An 18475-nucleotide genomic window follows, 5' to 3' on the forward strand; every position below is an offset into this window, starting at 1 on the left:
ACTTATGGATTTTTCAAAAATCATTAATCGGTTATTAAATAAAAAAAATTAAGATTTGAGGGAAAATTCACAAGTTAACAATTTGCTAATCTAGTATTATATCTTATGGAAAAGAAGTCAAATTTTGAGATTTATAAAATAAAAATAATGAAAGTCTACTTATTATTTTTTTAGTTATAAGGGAATGTGTAAATGGAATAGTGACGTTTAGCGCGCCCATTATTATTATTTAGTTTTTAAAAAAAATTTTATGGTTCCTATATTTTTATGGTATTATAACAATATATCAATCGATATATAAGCTATAATTCTTCAGCTCCCTTTTTATCATATATTAGTAGTTCATTTTAAAGTAAACATAGTAATGAACTAAACCTTTAAAGTTCACGTTAGGGGGATGGACGATTATCATGAGTTCTTTTCATGTTAACTCAGTTTAAATACCAATATATAATTTTTTAAAAAACAATTATCAAAATTATTTTATACAGTAAATATCACATACCAATCAGGTGTGACGCATATGATCGAAATTTAGGTTGAGAGTTTTCTATTGGTATATTATACACTAGTATTTATTTATTCTAACAATATAGTATTATGTAACGTTATTATCATAGGATATTTCGAAAATATTCTTAAAAATAAACATCACGTTTTAGAGTATAGCACTACTATAAAAATCATTATAGGAAGGTATTTAGCCAAATCAATGTCATTTTCCATGTATGGTAACACTCAAGCTGTCATCTTTAGGCCACATGCATTCATTTAATTTTTTATAAAAATGAGTTATTTTATTTTTATTTTATCTATTGTAAGAATTATATTAAATTCTTATCGACTACCTATATTAAACAAAAAAAACCCTCTTTTGTGTATGTGATTGAATAAAACACTAGATATTCTACCGCAAATACAAATTACTGATAATTATATTAATTTTAGGTTGTGATTTGGGCAGTATTGCAATTTGTGGCTGGAATTAGATTTTGTGAATTTGCGATGAAATTCATATATAATTGGTTATTTTGGTTAGTTAAAATTGTGTTCCTGAGAATTCAAACTAAATCAGGAAATGAAAAGAAATTTCTTTTATCTTTCACCTTTTAAAACAATCCTTGATTTAAAGAAATCTTAAATGAAAAAAATTTAAAGGTAAGTGCAAACTTTTTTCAAGAAGTTGTGTTGTTCAGTACAATATCTCATTGCAATCACAATATCCTTATATGGGAAAAATTTAAAAGTAGAAGTGTTCAAACGCATGATAATTACCTTATTAAACAGTATTTATTAAGTTAGCCCATGGCACTAGAGAACCAGAATCAGGGGCATTGGTGTGCTTTGCAGATGAATTCCTGTAGTACTGAACTGAAATAAAATTACCCGGTGTTCCTGCAGCTGGTTCAGGAGAACCATGGAAGCCAGGCGAACTCCTCGACAACATTCCTGAAAGGGCAACAAAGGTGAGAATGAGAATGTAAAGCCACTCCCAAACAACTCAATCCTTCATAACACTATCCATTGGGTCAAGATTTCCAGTACTTGTTCTTACTACTAGGCCAAATAATCCTTTTACCTTCACAATTTTTCAAACTACAGAGGGATAAATCATCTCAAAATGCAAACAAAGAATGAAAATAACCCTTGAATGCAAGAACCAAGAGTTGGCTATATCAGGAGAGTTCCTGCTTTGTGCTTTACAGGAGTACCAAACAGCTTACATAAGGATGTCAGCCTCCATTAGCTGTTCCCATCCAAATAGATTAAACAACATTTCAGTCAAAGCTGGTGGCTTTCAAAGCACCTTGCATGGCTTAACAATACAAGAATCTAATTTGGACTTCCAGAGGAAATTCCTAAGTCTTCACTGTAAATCAAAGGAGAATGTATGAGAATAAATAGATCAACATCATCAATGACTGATGAGTAAGGGGAAGAAAAATAATGTACTTGACAATCAAATGCAACTACCCATGTGACAGAGATAACAACTTCACTACTTCCCAGCAATTCAACACTCAAACAGAACATCAGGAAAAGAAATGATTAGCTATTTGTTTTAAATTAAAAAAATTGAAAACTAAATAACAAATAGATATAGGAAAATTAAAGGAACAATAAATAAAAAAGGATTTAAAATGAAAAAATTAAAAACTGGTCATCATTGTAAAAGGATAATGTAAATGAGCTAAACAAATATGAACACAAAAAATAAATGGGCAAATGATTTAAGGATACCCTTCACATAATTCAAACATAGCCCCAAAACTAAGGCTTGTCGTGAACAAAAAGAACAAAAAGTCAACATTGTCAAATAAAGTAATACAAAAGAATCCATGAAAATACATTGTCCATACTATTGACATTGTGCACCCACAACATCTTATTATGGGAATAGTTGTAGCCAATAAACAACCCAGAGAGACTCAATATATTGCTTTTGCCATCAAGAAAATAAACCCAGGGAGGCAGTAGTGTGATACAGCTCTGAGTCTCTGACTGTGTGCATCACCGCACAACATTTCTATCACTTACAGTTATTTAGTGGTTTTCTTCACAGAAATTGATTCAGAGAGCCTGATGCATGGTGCGTTTCATCTAAGGCAGCAATAGATGAGTTAGCAGTTACCGGTTTACAGACCATATATTTTCCTAAACAATGCAGTTGATATTTTCAAAAGAATTAATGCCAAAAAAGGGTTCAATTCTTCTATTACATAATGGTAAAGATTACTTAAACCTTAACTGCCAGAAGAAAAGAAAGAAAAAATTATCTCCATATACTTCACAAAAGTAAATGAAAGATTAAAAATCTGCCAACAGCTGGCTCAAAGAAACTTAGTTACGTATCATCCATATTGGAAATCAAGAGCCAGAATGCTTTTAGACACACAAGTCAGTTCTACCCGTGCACTGACCAATTTATGCAAGAGATGATTGGCTATCCTTTAACACATGGAACAAGGTAAATAGTATCAAATTCATGTTAAGTATTATTACCTTGAAAGAATATAACAAGACAGAAGAATACTGTGAAGAGCATGGCAGATAAGTTGCTGCTGGATGATGATGCCTTAGCAGCTTTCATCCTCTTCAATGCCTTCATTCGCTCAACTCTTGCACGTTTCAACATGGCAAGTTCATTGATCTCTCGGATTAGCTTCTGGTCTGCAGCATCCAAGGACGGACCTCTGGGGGGTCGGGGAGGCTTTTTAGCACTTGACTTTTTACGCTTCTCCTTCACTGTTTCCTTCTCCACAAGGACTTTAGTCTCTTGTTCTTCCAACTTCTTGTCTGTCAACACATTCACATTCTCCACAGAAACGCCACTGAAAGTCAAGACATCACAACAAGAACTTACCCCATCTCTGCCATTTACTGATCCATCACCAAATGCACTGCACACCTTAGCAATCAATGTCTTTGATTGATTCGCACCCAAACTGTCTTTTACTTCATCTTCTTCACTAGTTGTCCCACCACCACTTTCAAGATCGGTGCCAAAATCTCTATCCTTCAAATCTATAAGATCCATCCCTCAAAACCCAGGAAGTCCAAGCCACAAAATCTCCCGCAGAACACCAAAAGGTTCCAAGTCTTTTCAGTCAACCCATAGCTCCTCTATGAAATACTTTTAAAACGACAGAAAAGGCCGTTAATAAAGATCTCTAAACTCATGAATTCACTCTTTTCCAATTTAACTAAGCAAAAACTAAAACAAATACAAAAACAGTACTCCCAGTTTCTCACTTGTTTTACCCAACTACCAACTGTCCCTTCTTTCAAACCAATTTGTCACACAAGCTTCCCAGGGAACCAAGCATTAACAAAAACCTGTACGAATTAACCCAGTAAGTGCATAAAAAAATAATTGGATTACCACACGTTTAAAACGCAGTATTTATCAAAGAATTTCACCAAGGAAACAAGCTGAAACGGGAGAAAAAAAAAAACCAAAAAGGCAAAGAAGCTTGAGAAACTAAGCACCAATGCGAACTCTAAAAACAAGCACGAAATCGAGTAATAGAACCATTGACAAAACAGCAGAGGCATTACCGCAGCAGGCACCCAAAATCAAACACACTCGAAATGTAGATAAAGAAAAATTACCGACACTCACATCGCCCATCAAAATCATAAGCAGATAAGCGCATTTCCAACCAACAAGTTCCTCACACATCAAAATCCAAACAACTTTAAAAAACCGCAACACCAAAAATAGAAATAATAGTGATAAACAGAGCAAGCAAAGAATTTACCTTCCGAAGAAAGCGAAGAGACAGCAGATCCAATGCTAGCATTCACGGAGATCTCTCTGGAATACGCGATAAAGATGAGGATGAACGCACGAGAGTGAGGGTCAGGGTGAGGGTTTGGGGGGAAGCTGTGGATTTCAACAACTCTCTGCATTAATAAATTCAAAAGGCGAAGAGTGCAGGGGAGAGAGAGAGAGAGAGAGAGAGAGAGAGATTCTTTACAGTCAAGGCCGTGGTCACCGACACACGGCATTTGAGCTGGCGCCCTTTGCTTTCCTTGTATTCTCGTTTCGATGCCCCCAAAATTTTCTATTTTGCAAATATCCCCCCAACTATTTTATTTTTTTTTAAATCTTTAGAAGAGCTTAAAATTGAAACTTTGATTTATATTTTTATAAATTGAAGTAAAATATAATATGAACTTATATATATTTCATCAAATTTCATAGAAAAATAAATTCAAAACTTAAAATTCACTCTATAAAACACAATTTTTTACAACCCATTCGAATCATGGATTTAGTTTGAAAAAAAAAAGAACAAATTTTATTTTTTATTGTAGTTTTTTCTTATTTCAAATACTTTTAAAAATGAAAAATTATTCTAATAAAATTAAAATTAAGAAAATCAAATATTCATGATGTGCAAAATTAATTTTTTGTTTATTTATTTTGTATATTTTTAAATTTTTTTCTAATCATTTTTCTTAATCTATATTTTATATAAAATTATGGATAATGTAAATTTCATATAAGTAAATGATTTTGTAAAAAAAAACTAATATTTTTTAGAAGTAAGACAAGTATTTTTAAAAAATAAATTCTATAAAATTAGATAAATGTCCATTTAAAAATTATATTTAGAATAAGTCAAGATTTGGAACTAAAAAATTCATTTCATTAAAAATATTAAATAAAATATACATCTCAAAATAAAATAGGTAATTCATATATCGTCTTCTTATTATGAAACATAATTTAAATGAACAATAATATAATTTCTAAAAGATAAATTTTTAAAATGGAACTATTAACCTAGAAGTACCCTTGAAATAATAAATTTTACATTGATTTATGATTTTTAAAATATCATTAATCGGTTATTAAATAAAAAAAATTAAGATTTTAGGGATTAAATCACAAGTTAAAATTTGTAATATAGTCATTAATATTATTATGGAAAGAAGTCAAATTTTGAGATTTTTATAAAATAAAATAATGAAAAGTCTACTTATTATTTTTTTTATTTATAAGATTATGTATAGTGCTTTTGTGTCATATTATATATTATAGTTTTAAAAAATTTTTATGTTCCTATATTTTTATGGTATTATAACAATATCTCATATCGATATAAGCTAATAATTATTAGCTCATTTTTATGATAAATTATTAGCTCATTTTAAAGTAACATAATAATAACAAACCTTAAGTCCCGTTAGGTGGAGTCGATTACATGAGTTCTTTTTCTGTTAACTCATTTTAAAAATATATATAATTTTTTTAAAAAAATTATCAAATTATTTTATACAATATTATTCACATACAATCAGGTGTGACGCATATTTATCGAATTAGGTTGAAATTTTCTCTATTTATTATAAATTTATTTATTTATTCTAACAATATTATATGTAATGTTATTATCACTAGGGATATTTAGATAATATTCTTAAAATAACATCACGTTTTAGAGTATAAGATTACTATAAAAATCATTATAGGAAGGTATTTAGCCAAACAATGCTTTCCAGTATGGAAAACCTAAAGCTGTCATCTTTAGGGCAACATGCATTCATTTAATTTTTTATAAAAATTAGTTATCTTTATTTTTATTTTTATCTATTGTAAGAATTTAATTAAATTCTTATCTACACTACTTATTAAAAAAAAAAACCCCTATTTTTTGTGTATGTGATTGAATAAAACACTAAATATTCTTTACACGAAAATACAAATTAATTTATTATATTAATTCTTAAGGTTGTGTTTGGGAGTATGAATTTGTGGCTGGAATTAGATTTTTGTGAATTTGGATGAAACTCAATATAATTGGTATTTTGGTTTGTTAAAATTCACGGAAATTCAAATCTAATTCAGAATGAAAAGATAATTTCTTTTTTATTTTCCTTTTACAAACAAATCCTTGATTTAAAAGAAATCTTAAATGAAAAATAATTTTAAAGGTACGTGCAACTTTTTTCACAAGAAGTTGTGTTGTGTCAGTACAATTATCCTCATTGCAAATTCACATACCTTATATGGGAAAATTTAAAAGTAGAAGTGTTCAAACGCATGATTAATTACCTTATTAAAAATATTTATTAAGTTACCATTGAATAAGTATAAGTTATCATTCAAAAAATCAAAGACATTCTTATTTTATTATTGGAGGATACTCTTGGAAATCAAAATTTCTTTATTTTTATTAAGAGAATATGAGTCATTCTGTTATGACTATGAAAAATGCTAATTAACCTCGATCTAGCCACAAGCTTCTATGTTTTAATATTACACAAATTTTTTTTTATAATGAAAAGCTTCTTTAGAATAATCAACAAATGTGAGATAAAAAAATAAATATATACGCATTATATAAATATATTGACCAAGGTTTTTTCGATGGTCGCTCACTTCATTAGGGCATCATTCATCTTCTTTTATTCTCTTAATTTTTTTGTTTCAATGATAAAAAGCAATTTGTCTCTTAATTTTAACAATGCTATTTGCTTTACTATGATCTAATTGGGGCATCATATTGTGTGAAAAATCTTTTGAAAAAAAAAAAAAAAAACCTTACCCATCCAAAATTGAAAAAATAAAACCTAGACTGATAATTAAGTCAATGATCCAAGTTTGGGTTTATGTTTTTTATAGCCAAAAATAAAAATAAAAATTCGAAACTCAAATGAGTACTAATATTGTTCTTATGTTTTGTATCTTGTGTTGTAGTTTTGACTTTGTCTCAATCATAAGCTTAACTACTATGATAAATTTTGAGATGATTTCTTTGTTAATAATAGTTTTATAAATAGAAAATGTTTCTTAAACTTTATATATGTTTTTCTATGATGAAGGTACTTAATTGTATCCCTAATAAGAAGCATGCTTATAAATCTTAGGGATGCTACTATTGATACAATATGTTAATATTAGATATCGTGTGTCAAAATATTTAAAACAATTGATCTTCTATAGGAAAAATTAGTATGAATTAATTATGAATGAGTAAAGCTGATTTAAAATAGCATAGTAAAATATTGGTTGGTTATTGGCTTCAAAAATAAAATCAAATTGCAAACAATAATATCAAATTGACCAAAACTTTTTCAACTTAGGTTTAGGAAACAAAGACAAATAAGGTTATCGACTAGTTTCAAACTTAGGTCACGTATATTAATAGACCAAGAATTGTAAGAGACAAGTCAAATAAGATCTAATATCAATAGATCAGAAATTGTTCGACAAATAATATCAATAGACCAAAAATTGTTTAGTAGAAAGAGAGAGAGAGGGAGAGAGATTCTCTCATCTCGTTTCCCTTCTCGTCACTCGTAAGGTTTAGGTTATGAAAGTTTTGAATTATAATTGATGAGATGTTATCTAACTCGTGTTATACCCTTATTATAATCTCGACTAAATTAATCTCCCATATTATATCTCTTTTTATCCTTTCAAAGTTCAAATCTTAAAACTTTAATGTGAAAGTTTCAAACTATAACTGATGAGATATTATCTAATTCCTATTATATCCCTTTTATAATTTTTATTTTTATTTTTTCGAGTATATTAGAGGTTTGCTCTTCCTCGATTAGACATGGTAGGTAGTCAATCTCCCATCTTCCACCCCTTCTCAGCCTTGTCATCCTTCTCAAGGTTCAAATCCAATTGCTCCTATATATATATAAGTTTTGAACCCTAATCTATGCAATATTATTTAACCCCTATTTTAATCTATACATACAAAGTGAATAGTCATTCCCTGAATTTGAAGATAATGTCCTAGACCTTTGACATTTATAACAATGCTATATTTTGCTTCATAGAAATGAGTCAAAAGGGAAATATAATAGGATTAAAAAAAGTAATCTATACAGCATAACACACATTTGCATTAATTTTTAAGAAAAACAATGCATCTAACATTACAGTTGATTGTGACAAAATAATTCAACTTTTCATCGCAAAAATATCATATTTTTACTAAAATAATTCAAACTCCAACCTCCAAAATCTTCATCAATGACGGTCTGTTGATGCTGACCGAGAACTAAATTTACGACCTTATCTCCAATACTATTTGATGAGTAGAAGATATATTGTTATACTAAAACCAATAACGGATAAGGAATACGCTGCTCAAACTTTACAATAGTCTGTTTCATAAATATTCCGATGATTAAAGTATGAAATTTTTGTATTGGAGGTTTTAAGTTTGAGTTTGCGAGGGTGGAAAGAGGTAACGAGATGAAGATGACCTACAAATATGAGCACGTAAGTGACCCAATAAAAATTACTAATAGTCTAATCACATTTTTTGATAGTGACTTGACCCACATTTTGATTGTGTGTCACGCACACTTATTGTTGCCATGCAAGCTTGTGCTAACAAGCATATTTACCAATTAATGAGCGTAAAATTAGTTAGTACCTTGGTTTAGTAATATATATTTATTTTTTTAAAAAAAAAATTTTGGAAAGATATTGAAAATATTCCAAGGATTTATTCTATTTTTAATTTTTTTTTTTAACTCAATAATATAGTGGGAACTTCCTTAGATAAATATGCTTACTCTTTTAAAATAGAGTTTTCTTAAATAAATTTTTTTAAAAACAATTGAATTTATTTAAAATGAAAATTATAAATAATTCTGGCATAATTTCAAATTAAATCCGAGGATGATGGACACATTTCTAGAAAATTTTAAAAATCTAAAAAATGAGCTCGTCTTTATTACGGTATTAAATAGATTGATAATTTACATTTTGTTTACTTTTTTAAGACAGAGAAACTGTTTTTTTTTTTGGACTCAAATCGAAATAGGAGAAAATGTAAAGAACAGAATCAAATTTATAATTTATCCAATGAGACTTAATTAAAAGTATTAATTAGTCATACATCAAGCCGAACCGGCCAAAGTTTCTCACACTGCCTCTTTTTTGAGAGCGAGGAGAGCAAGAGTAAAGCAAGTGATGAAGAAACTATTAAAACTTAAAAATGGCAGCACCACTTGATGGCTTGGAAGCAAAAATGTAGAGGCCAAGCTCATTCTCATTGATCACCCCCCGTTCGATCCTTGGTTGGAAGAAAGACTCCTGAAACATACATGGAATCGTGATGAAGACCAAAATTTTTCCAACAATGAAGCAGAAAAATAGAACATAAACCGTACGAAAACAGAAGTTAATGCCCTTTTGCTTTTGGTGACTAGAACTTTTTAAAATTTTCTAATTTGATCATTCATCGTGCATTCCAAATCATTGTACTTCAATACGAATCTGGCGCAATTATGGGACTGAAATTGCAATAATTTATAAAATATGGTGAATGAATTTGTAACAATTTAGAATGTACAATGCTTCTGCTAGGGGGAAATTTGCAGTGACCTGCATAGAAAACTTTAAATTTTTGAGTGAATAAAAGTGCATTTAACTCTGAAAAACAGAGGACTAACCTTCAAATTAAGGATGAACTGTGGAGCAATACCCTCTTTAACCAAAGCAACAGCACAGCCACCCCATCCAGCTCCGGTGAGCCTCGCCCCAAGAGCACCATTATCCCGGCAAATCTTGACGAGCTCTTCCAACTCAGGGCAGCTAATTAGGGGAACAAAGGAAACGGCACAACATTTTTAAAGTATTGCACATAAAATTTTTTTTATTTTTGTTGGAAAATAAGGCAAAAAAAAAACACACACACACACACATTAGGGGAAATCAGCAGGTGCTGCTTGGTGATATAACAAGTTAACATTCTTTTAATGGATTTGTGATTTTCATTTGCGGAGATGGAATAATACCTGCACTCATATAGAACACTGCAGCTGTAGTGGCTCTCATTCATAAGATCACCAAGCCTCTTTAGTATGTCCTCCTCACTGCAAGAACAGTTGTTTTACTATTAGAATTCAGAAAACATGAACTTCAGTTGCTATTTTTGAGCCTATTCCCACTGCGTTCTTCAACATAACAGTTCCTTTTTCCCTGGGGCAAATTTGTGAATTAAAAATTAAAATAAAAAGTAAAAATACTTTGACCATAAAAGAACTGGTAATTATTTTTTGCAAATCAACAAGCCCAATGCAGCGTACACTGTGCCAGTGCATGAAATTCCCCAAATGGAAAGAACTTTAGATTCCAATATGTCTGGCTAAGACAGGTTAAATTGTTAAAGTTCTCCATTAACTGGAGCTTAGGAACTGAAAATTTTGAAATACAGACACAAATTCATCGCAAGCGCATATGCATATAGCCTGTGCATGAAATGGTAGTGAACATATCTAAATTGACGCACCTTGATTTTGATGATACTGTGTCCTTGAAAGCATGTACACGCTTTGCTTCAGAATACACATGATAGGCTCTCTGGTAGATGAATTTATATTAGTCCAACACCATCAACACATTGTATCAGAGAGAACGCAGCAAATAACACCATAAATTTTCAAATACATGTTCGAGCAAATAATTAATTTAGATAGTCTTACCCTTCCTTATCAGCACTGTTTAAGAAAATTTAAATTTTGATAACTTTAGTCTATGGGTAAATTATCAAGAAATTCAGTATAAAATAGCAAGGCTATTCATAAGATGGGAAACCCTTTTATGGTTAATTAGTTAAACAAACATGCACCTGTAGATTACTAAAAGTTCCAGTGCCTAAGGAAGTATTTTACACTGAAACAGAAAGTAACCTCAGAATGAAAATATTAATCTCGGATGTAGAGAAAGATTTAACATTGAACAGAATCAGATCCCATAATCATAAGCAGCACAATCTTTTTCAAGTCAAGTACTAAAAAAAAAATGCCTCAGCAAGTCGTCGCTTGGCAATATCACATTATTTAAGCAGTTAAAATGGACATAATAATCATAACCAATCGCCTTTCTTAATTCAGTCACAATTAAATTCACAATCATACACTAAAATAATACTTTCGAACCAGTGCCTAAATTAAGGAATCACCTGAAATAACTTAAAGTGTTTGGCAGCTTTTAGCACATCCAGAGAAGTTGGAGAATTGCTGAAAACTGAAAGAAGATTCTCCTCAATTATCTTCTCAATATCTTCAGCAGTATATGGTTCCTCTTTCAAATACTCCTGGAGCAAAGAAGTAGTGTTAACAATCTGATTTGGACAGTCATGACATGACAAGGCTTTTTCAGATTCGTTTTGTTTCCCTATATATATATATATATATATAATGTTGTTGTTTATTTTTTGGGTAGGAGAGAGAGGAACAAAAAGGATATCTGCAAGAATATCATAGTAGAGCATTGAAAGAAAAAATACCTTGACAGCCAGGACAGGATCAGAAGAGCCATGGGCGCCAGCAAATGATACACAGAGCCCCTCAACGTCAGAGAGAGTTTTTACAGCGGATATTGCCTCTTGAGGCTTCATTCCGAGCTTTATACTGAGGACAATCTGCAGAAGATTTGCAGAGCAACATTATGAATAGAAGATGACTTCTAGAGCTAACAATAGACCGCTCCAAGCACTTGCAAGTCTACTATTTACTCTTGAGAGATAAAAAGAGGGTTCATCTCTTTTTTCAAGCAGTTTAAATAGTGGGTTAAAATGCTCTTTTTTCTCTTGAAACTTCTTCCAAGCAGTTTAGGAAGTGCTCAAATATTTGTAAGCAATTCAATTTTCAGGAGGCAAAAACATCATAATCTGCCCTCCAACAATTACAAATCCCCTGTTCATTCCATTGACACTCCTCTAAAAAAACCAAACTTGACTGAGGTCAAATAAGCATAAATAATTTCCCATCTTTTAAAGTACATGTGCACCACTCACATTTCTACATATTAAAGTGCATTAGAAAATAGAAATAAAAGACCGCAATGTTTTGAGAATTTTCAACAATCCTGATGAGATGAAATCCAAAATGAAAGACCTAAAGTAACATGATATGTTATCACATATAAACAGCATGCTGTATAAACATTTACCAATTAGAAGGGATGAATGGACAACAAGAGCAAGAGCTTAAAAAAATAAGAACAAAAGCTGTAAACGCTTTATTAATGGTTCTTCAGATGGCCTTAGTATCTTCCAGGAATACTAATCTACCTATTATATGGATCCTAAACTACCATCTTTACATAATTTTAGAGAGAGAGATGAGGAGGTATTTTCACTCTTGGCTTGATAGAAGACACCAGGGAGTCTCTAGCAGGAGAATAAGTACACTGAAATGTAATTTGTATGTACTATTAATGTCTGGGATGAATGTGTGCATGTGCATGAGTGTATAAAAAGGGCAGCCCAGTGCACAAAGCTCCCACATATGCGGAGTCCCGGGAACATATGCTTGAGATGTTGCTTTGTGTGTATCAAAATTTTATTAGACCACATAAGCAAGACATATTTTTGTGCTTAGGGAAGGTAACACTTACAGCAGCTAGCCGGCATTCAACGACACGGTTATTGTAATTTGTAGCAGCAGTTACTGCTTTCTGGGATTCTGCCAATGAATGGGCTATTACAAAAGAGCCACCAGCTGGAAGTTGCACATCAGTTGCACGAATAGGGTTGAAATCAATCAGCTCTGCGAACCCAGATTGGGCCATAACTGAGATTGCCTGTCAAGTGAATCAGCAATAGGCTGGTAAGTTATGGTCATTTACCAACAAATTTTGTCACTTGCCATTTAATGGGCACGACAAACTAATTATGAGTTGTTAGTCATTATTAGAAATGCTAAAAGGGCAGTTCATCCTCTAAATGATCAGATCTCATCCATATTATCTTCTTCCATAGAAACTGTAATATTGTTGACCACTAAAAAAAGTTAAATGCCTCAGACATTGTTACTTCCACGTTCTCCACATCAAATCCTCAGGTCACAATCAATAGACAGTAAACTGTGAGCTAAAATTTGTAATGGAATTCAGCTGCAGCTGAAATTGTTGAATAATTCTATAATTAAGAATGTATAAATAGAAAAACACTGCAAAAATCACCCTTCATTTAGTGAAAACATTTCTATTGCTGATGTTGAAAATTGTCAATACCATCTGAGTGAAATAAAAGCCAGCAATTCTAACAGGGGGCAATTCCATAATAATCATGACTTAATTCATGAGAGAACGTGCAACTTTGCAACACAAGCTATTTTTCTGCTATCATGTTTCTGCATTGAACAAGCATCCAAAGTTCAAATAATGAGGAAATTTCCCACTTAGAAATAACTTCAAATTCAAAAATAAAGCAAAAACGTTGAGTAATTTCCAAAATGGAAAGTTTAGAATATAAAAGTAGCCAAAAGCAAATTTAGATTTTGGTCATAGCTAATATACTATGCTGTGTAGCTGCTCTCATATGCATCTAAAGAAAACATGCAAATGAGCACTTGAAAATAAATAGCTAGACAAGAAAATTTGTTTGCCTTTTCCACAGAAATCAGTGTAGTAGGCATGCATACCAAATGCATAACTAGGTGAAGCGTCTGTGGACTCTGCACCACTGCAACTGTGACAGTGAGGTGGAATAAGCACAATTTCTATAAATGATTGTGCTGGCCTAAACAATATAGAGCACTAGACACCACAACCAGAACCAGAAAAGTTCTAGAAGAAAGGACAAAACTAACAACATATATTTGTTTTGATCCAAATAAACATCAACCGTCCATGAAACAAGGATATATTCACAATGGGAAGTTCAAAACTAATAGAAGGCAACACAAACCACATAAAGTGTTATCCAATATCCATGACAGAAGCTAGAACATAGCTAGAACATTGAAGAGGCTATGCTTTGAAGGGGGATTTTGGCATGTTCACACAATATCCTTCATTAATATCAAACACAAGAAATTAAGCGTAAATTACAAAACAAGATAAGTATAACCTGGTCCATTCCACCAGACTGTGTTCCAATGTGTCGTTCACATTCACATGTAAGTTGGGCAATTTCTTTCTGAGGACAAAAAAAAAAAGTTGAAGTTAGAAATTTTAACTAAAAAAGTTGAAGTTAGAAATGTTGCCATTGCAAGAGACTTTAAGAAGACTATATACTTTATGAAAAATCACTTGGGACTAATATAGATGTTTCCATTAACAAAATAATAAAATAAATGAAATATTTCAGAATACCTTTGGAAAGTTCACATTAAAGACAGCCATTATAGCAATTGTAGCAGAACAGACAAAAGCTGCAGAGCTCGATAGTCCGGACCCTATGAGGAAAATACAGGGATCAGATTCAAATATAATCTACAAGAAAACTACTACATATCTAATAGTTCAAAGTATCAACTGATGAACTCCCTCCAGAACAGCATTTACATCGCAGTGTGTGTAAGAATGAAAGGAAAGTACACCTGTAGGAACGGTTCCATCAACAACCACATCAAGTCCAACAGGTTCACCGACATCCACTCCTTTTGATTTAGCATATTCATAAAAACCTTTGTACCTGCAAAACACAGAACATCAATTTTACCAAGTGAAGCAGTCAGTAGGCTTTCCCAATAATTAGCTAAATTCAGGAGAAGCTAATAGCTAAATAGAGTTTAGGGGGAGATGAATAGAGAAAATTAGTCAAGAACACAAACATGTAAACAATGAGTGTGAACATCAAACCACATACAAGGATTTAAGTTTTTGCCAATTTCAAATAGTAAAAACAATTAGATAATAAATGTAGGATAAAATATTAAACATGTGTGATGACAGGGTAGAATTTTTTTTCAAGGTTGTTGAAGGAACAAGTGTAGAGCTTGATGCCATATATTAATAAAGAACTTTAAATTACCATAAATGCATATATTTTTAAAAAAAAAAAATTTGTAGTCAACATTATAAGAACTGCAAAGCACATCAACCATAAGTCAGGATGTATGTCTCACGCGCAAATAAAATAATGGCCCCATTTGTGATTCTTCAAATCAACGTCCTGCAAAAATGAACAACAAAGTTAATGAGACGTTCTTTCATAAACAGCAATGTAGCCATTAATGAAAACGAATTGACAGTGCACAAAGCAATCAGATCAGGGTTGGAGCATAATGTATTAGCACGTGTTCAAATTCTGGTGCCACAAAAAAGAACTTTCTCAGTTAAGAGGAGAAAGACATCTAGTGAGATTAGGTTTGAAACCATCACTAGAGTTTTGAAATCGAAGCATAACCAATGTCATGCTAAAATATAGAGAATGAACAGATCCAAACTACAGCATGCAGGTCTGCTCATCCAATTTATAGTATAGTTTTGTAAACTTGCATCATATTGAAAACCACAGCTTCTAAACTATGAGAGCGCATGTGGACATTTGTGTGCATGTACACATGCACTTGTATGAACACTTAAATTTTTTTCTGTCCAAAATATTTTCAAATCATTTGACATGGATTTTACAGAAAAAAGAGCAGTAGTCACAACTCTGGCAAGATTGAAGCATGTGCAAAACAAAAATTACTTTTATTTGAACACAGCAGGAAAATATCCATTTTCCAAGAAAAAGATTACCCTGGAAAAAAAAAATCAAGAGTGGAATGCTGACTTCACCGATGCAGGAAAATATTTGGAGGGTGGGGCGATGCGGTTGCCCATATTATACTCAATCAGTTATTGGCAAATAAGCAATCATATAATTGCTAGAATATCTTCATAGTTCCAATTTTTTCTTGATAAAAATAAATTTGAGCTAACAATTTTCGGGTGTGAATAGTTTTGCATGCCACAACTAAAATAGGACTAAATTTACAGAGGTTCGACCATCAAAATGCACTTAGCTTTAAAAAAATTCCAGGAAATTGGAACTACTTTCCATCTAAATGAATGGCCTGAAGCTTTGTATGGAATCACTAGTGTTGAGAATTGAGAAAAATTAAATAAATAAAAATGGCCTACATTTGAAAAATAAAAAATAAAAAATTAACAAGGCATGGAAATTAAAGTTCAAGAATTGAAGGATGGATGCGATGTCACATACTTAACATAAGCTTGAAAAATACATCATCGCACAACAAACAAACTAGAGAAAAGTTCGAATAAATCAACCGCATGTATCTACCTCTTGAAAAAGAAAATGTATACCTTGTTAGGATTAGCAGGGTAAGTACACATTGTATACTTATCATTAACATTCGCAATTCTGAGAAGCTTTTGAGCCTCGCCTGCGTCGTGCTTTCGAATAGCCATAATCGTGTCCTGCCGTATCGCCATCGGCAACACCGAGTACCCCTCATAATCAATGTGCTCTCCAATCAAGTTCACCCGCCCTGCGCCACAACAGAAAAGTTCATCATCTTCAAATCTCCGTCAAAACAAAACATGTACAGATACATATACATACATACATACATATATACATACATACAAACATACATACATATATCGGTGTGTGTCTGTGTGCGCGTGTGATAGATAAGCTTATTTACACACTGACGCACACACTTAAATGGAGAGAGAGAGAGAGAGAGAGAGAGAGAGAGAGAGAGAGAGACCTGGAGATCGAGCGAAGAGGTCGGGAGGGTGGCTGAAGACTTGGACGAACTTGGATTTCAATCTGTCGAACCGAAGCTGCGCTTCTTCGAGGAGAGATCCGTCGCCATAGACGGGCTCGAGCGACGAGAGTTCGGGAATTGGGAGCTCTTCGTGTTTCGCCATTGATTGAGGAGAATTGAACAAGAATCAAAGAAGAAGTTGACTTATGTACGGTGTTGTGAAGCTGTTCGGTTCTCGGGAAATGAGAAGAGCTGTGAATCAAATCCAATTTATAGTGAGAAGTTCGGATTAGATAAGACGAGCTGAGCGAAGAACATGCGATGCCGCTGATTCTGGAAAATCCGGGGTGAAGAAGAAATCGGATCGGAACAAAATCTCAAGATTACAGAGAGTAGCTATAATTGGCTCCGGGGATTATGTGAAAAACCGCTCATACTGAAGTGAGTTATTTTCCCGGTGGGATTGATCGGCCGCCGACCCGTCTTCATCTCACACCACCTCCGATGATTTCACCTGTTGAGAACTTGAGATTCTACTTTCTAGTAATAATAAATTAATAATTGGATAAAAAGAAACAACATGAGTGATTCGTGATTAGTGGTTGATTTATGGTTCATAAAGAACTTAGAAAATATATAATATACATAATTAAAAATTTTATTTTTTATGTTTGATTGTTAGAAAATAAAAATAATAAAATTTGTAATTGAGAATAAAATAAAGTTATAAAAATCATTTGAAATATTTTTTTTTATAATTGATAAATAAAGAACATATTTATTATAATAGTGTATGCAATTTAAGATACCAATTTATAAATTAAAAAAAAAAAACTCATTAAAAGGCAAGCTCACACTTGCATGGTTTTATTTTCAATCTATAATAAAGCGGTTGATTTTTATTTTTTTTTACTATTTATTTGTGATCGTATATATTCAAAAATAAGTATTATTAGTTGACTGTGCAATAGAAACATATTTTTAGTAATTTATTTAGAGATTAATTAGTTAAATTAAATTGAAAAATTAATTATCGGGATGGAATAAGGGATTGCAAAAACATGTGTTTATAAATTATTTTTCTTATGCTATGGATATAACCTCTACAACAGTATTTTATTATTAAATTATAAAATATATTGATCACAAAAATTTCATGTGTATTATGATAAATTATTTGTTGTATGAAGGATTGTGTGATGGCCATTTAAATTTAACAATTAGGATAAAACTTGTGCCCTTACAAGATGAAATCACATATCATTCACAAAAAGTGACTTCCATACAAGTCTCACTTATAAGGGCACAAGTTCCATCAATTGAGGTGTGTTTGGTAGAGTAGAATTGGAGAGAAAATAATTGAACTCAAAACTTTGGCCAATGATTTGTCTCCTAGCCTCTTTGGGGGTTTGACTTGTTTAAAAAGAGTGGGAGGGGGGATTTTAAGGTAATGGTAAGAAGGGGAGTTGGGATTTGGAAGGAGAGGTGTTGCCATGGTTTACCCCAGCCTTATATTTGTGAAAGAGAAGCTAATATT

The 18475-nt window shown here is 31.9% G+C and overlaps 2 protein-coding genes across 2 annotated transcripts; both read right to left on the reverse strand.

Moving 5' to 3' along the window:
• Positions 1-1279: 1279 nt before the first annotated feature.
• Positions 1280-4485, reverse strand: LOC131150421 (uncharacterized). Its single transcript, XM_058101124.1, has 3 exons — positions 4263-4485; positions 3004-3837; positions 1280-1449 (listed from the first exon to the last, which is right to left on the reverse strand). The coding sequence occupies exons 2-3, from the start codon at positions 3536-3538 to the stop codon at positions 1280-1282; spliced, it is 705 nt and encodes a 234-aa protein (XP_057957107.1). The 5' UTR covers positions 3539-3837; positions 4263-4485.
• Positions 4486-9328: 4843 nt separating this feature from the next.
• Positions 9329-17772, reverse strand: LOC131150875 (galactokinase). The gene is made up of 13 exons (XM_058101922.1): positions 16939-17772; positions 16529-16713; positions 15340-15386; positions 14812-14906; positions 14585-14667; positions 14340-14408; positions 12884-13069; positions 11772-11906; positions 11445-11579; positions 10773-10843; positions 10279-10356; positions 9934-10075; positions 9329-9574 (listed from the first exon to the last, which is right to left on the reverse strand). Exons 1-13 carry the CDS (start codon positions 17099-17101, stop codon positions 9464-9466), a joined length of 1500 nt encoding a protein of 499 aa, XP_057957905.1. The 5' UTR covers positions 17102-17772; the 3' UTR covers positions 9329-9463.
• Between the last annotated feature and the right edge of the window lie 703 nt (positions 17773-18475).

The sequence above is a fragment of the Malania oleifera genome, chromosome 3 (genome assembly GCF_029873635.1).
Source record: "Malania oleifera isolate guangnan ecotype guangnan chromosome 3, ASM2987363v1, whole genome shotgun sequence".
In the NCBI taxonomy this organism is placed as follows: domain Eukaryota; kingdom Viridiplantae; phylum Streptophyta; class Magnoliopsida; order Santalales; family Ximeniaceae; genus Malania; species Malania oleifera.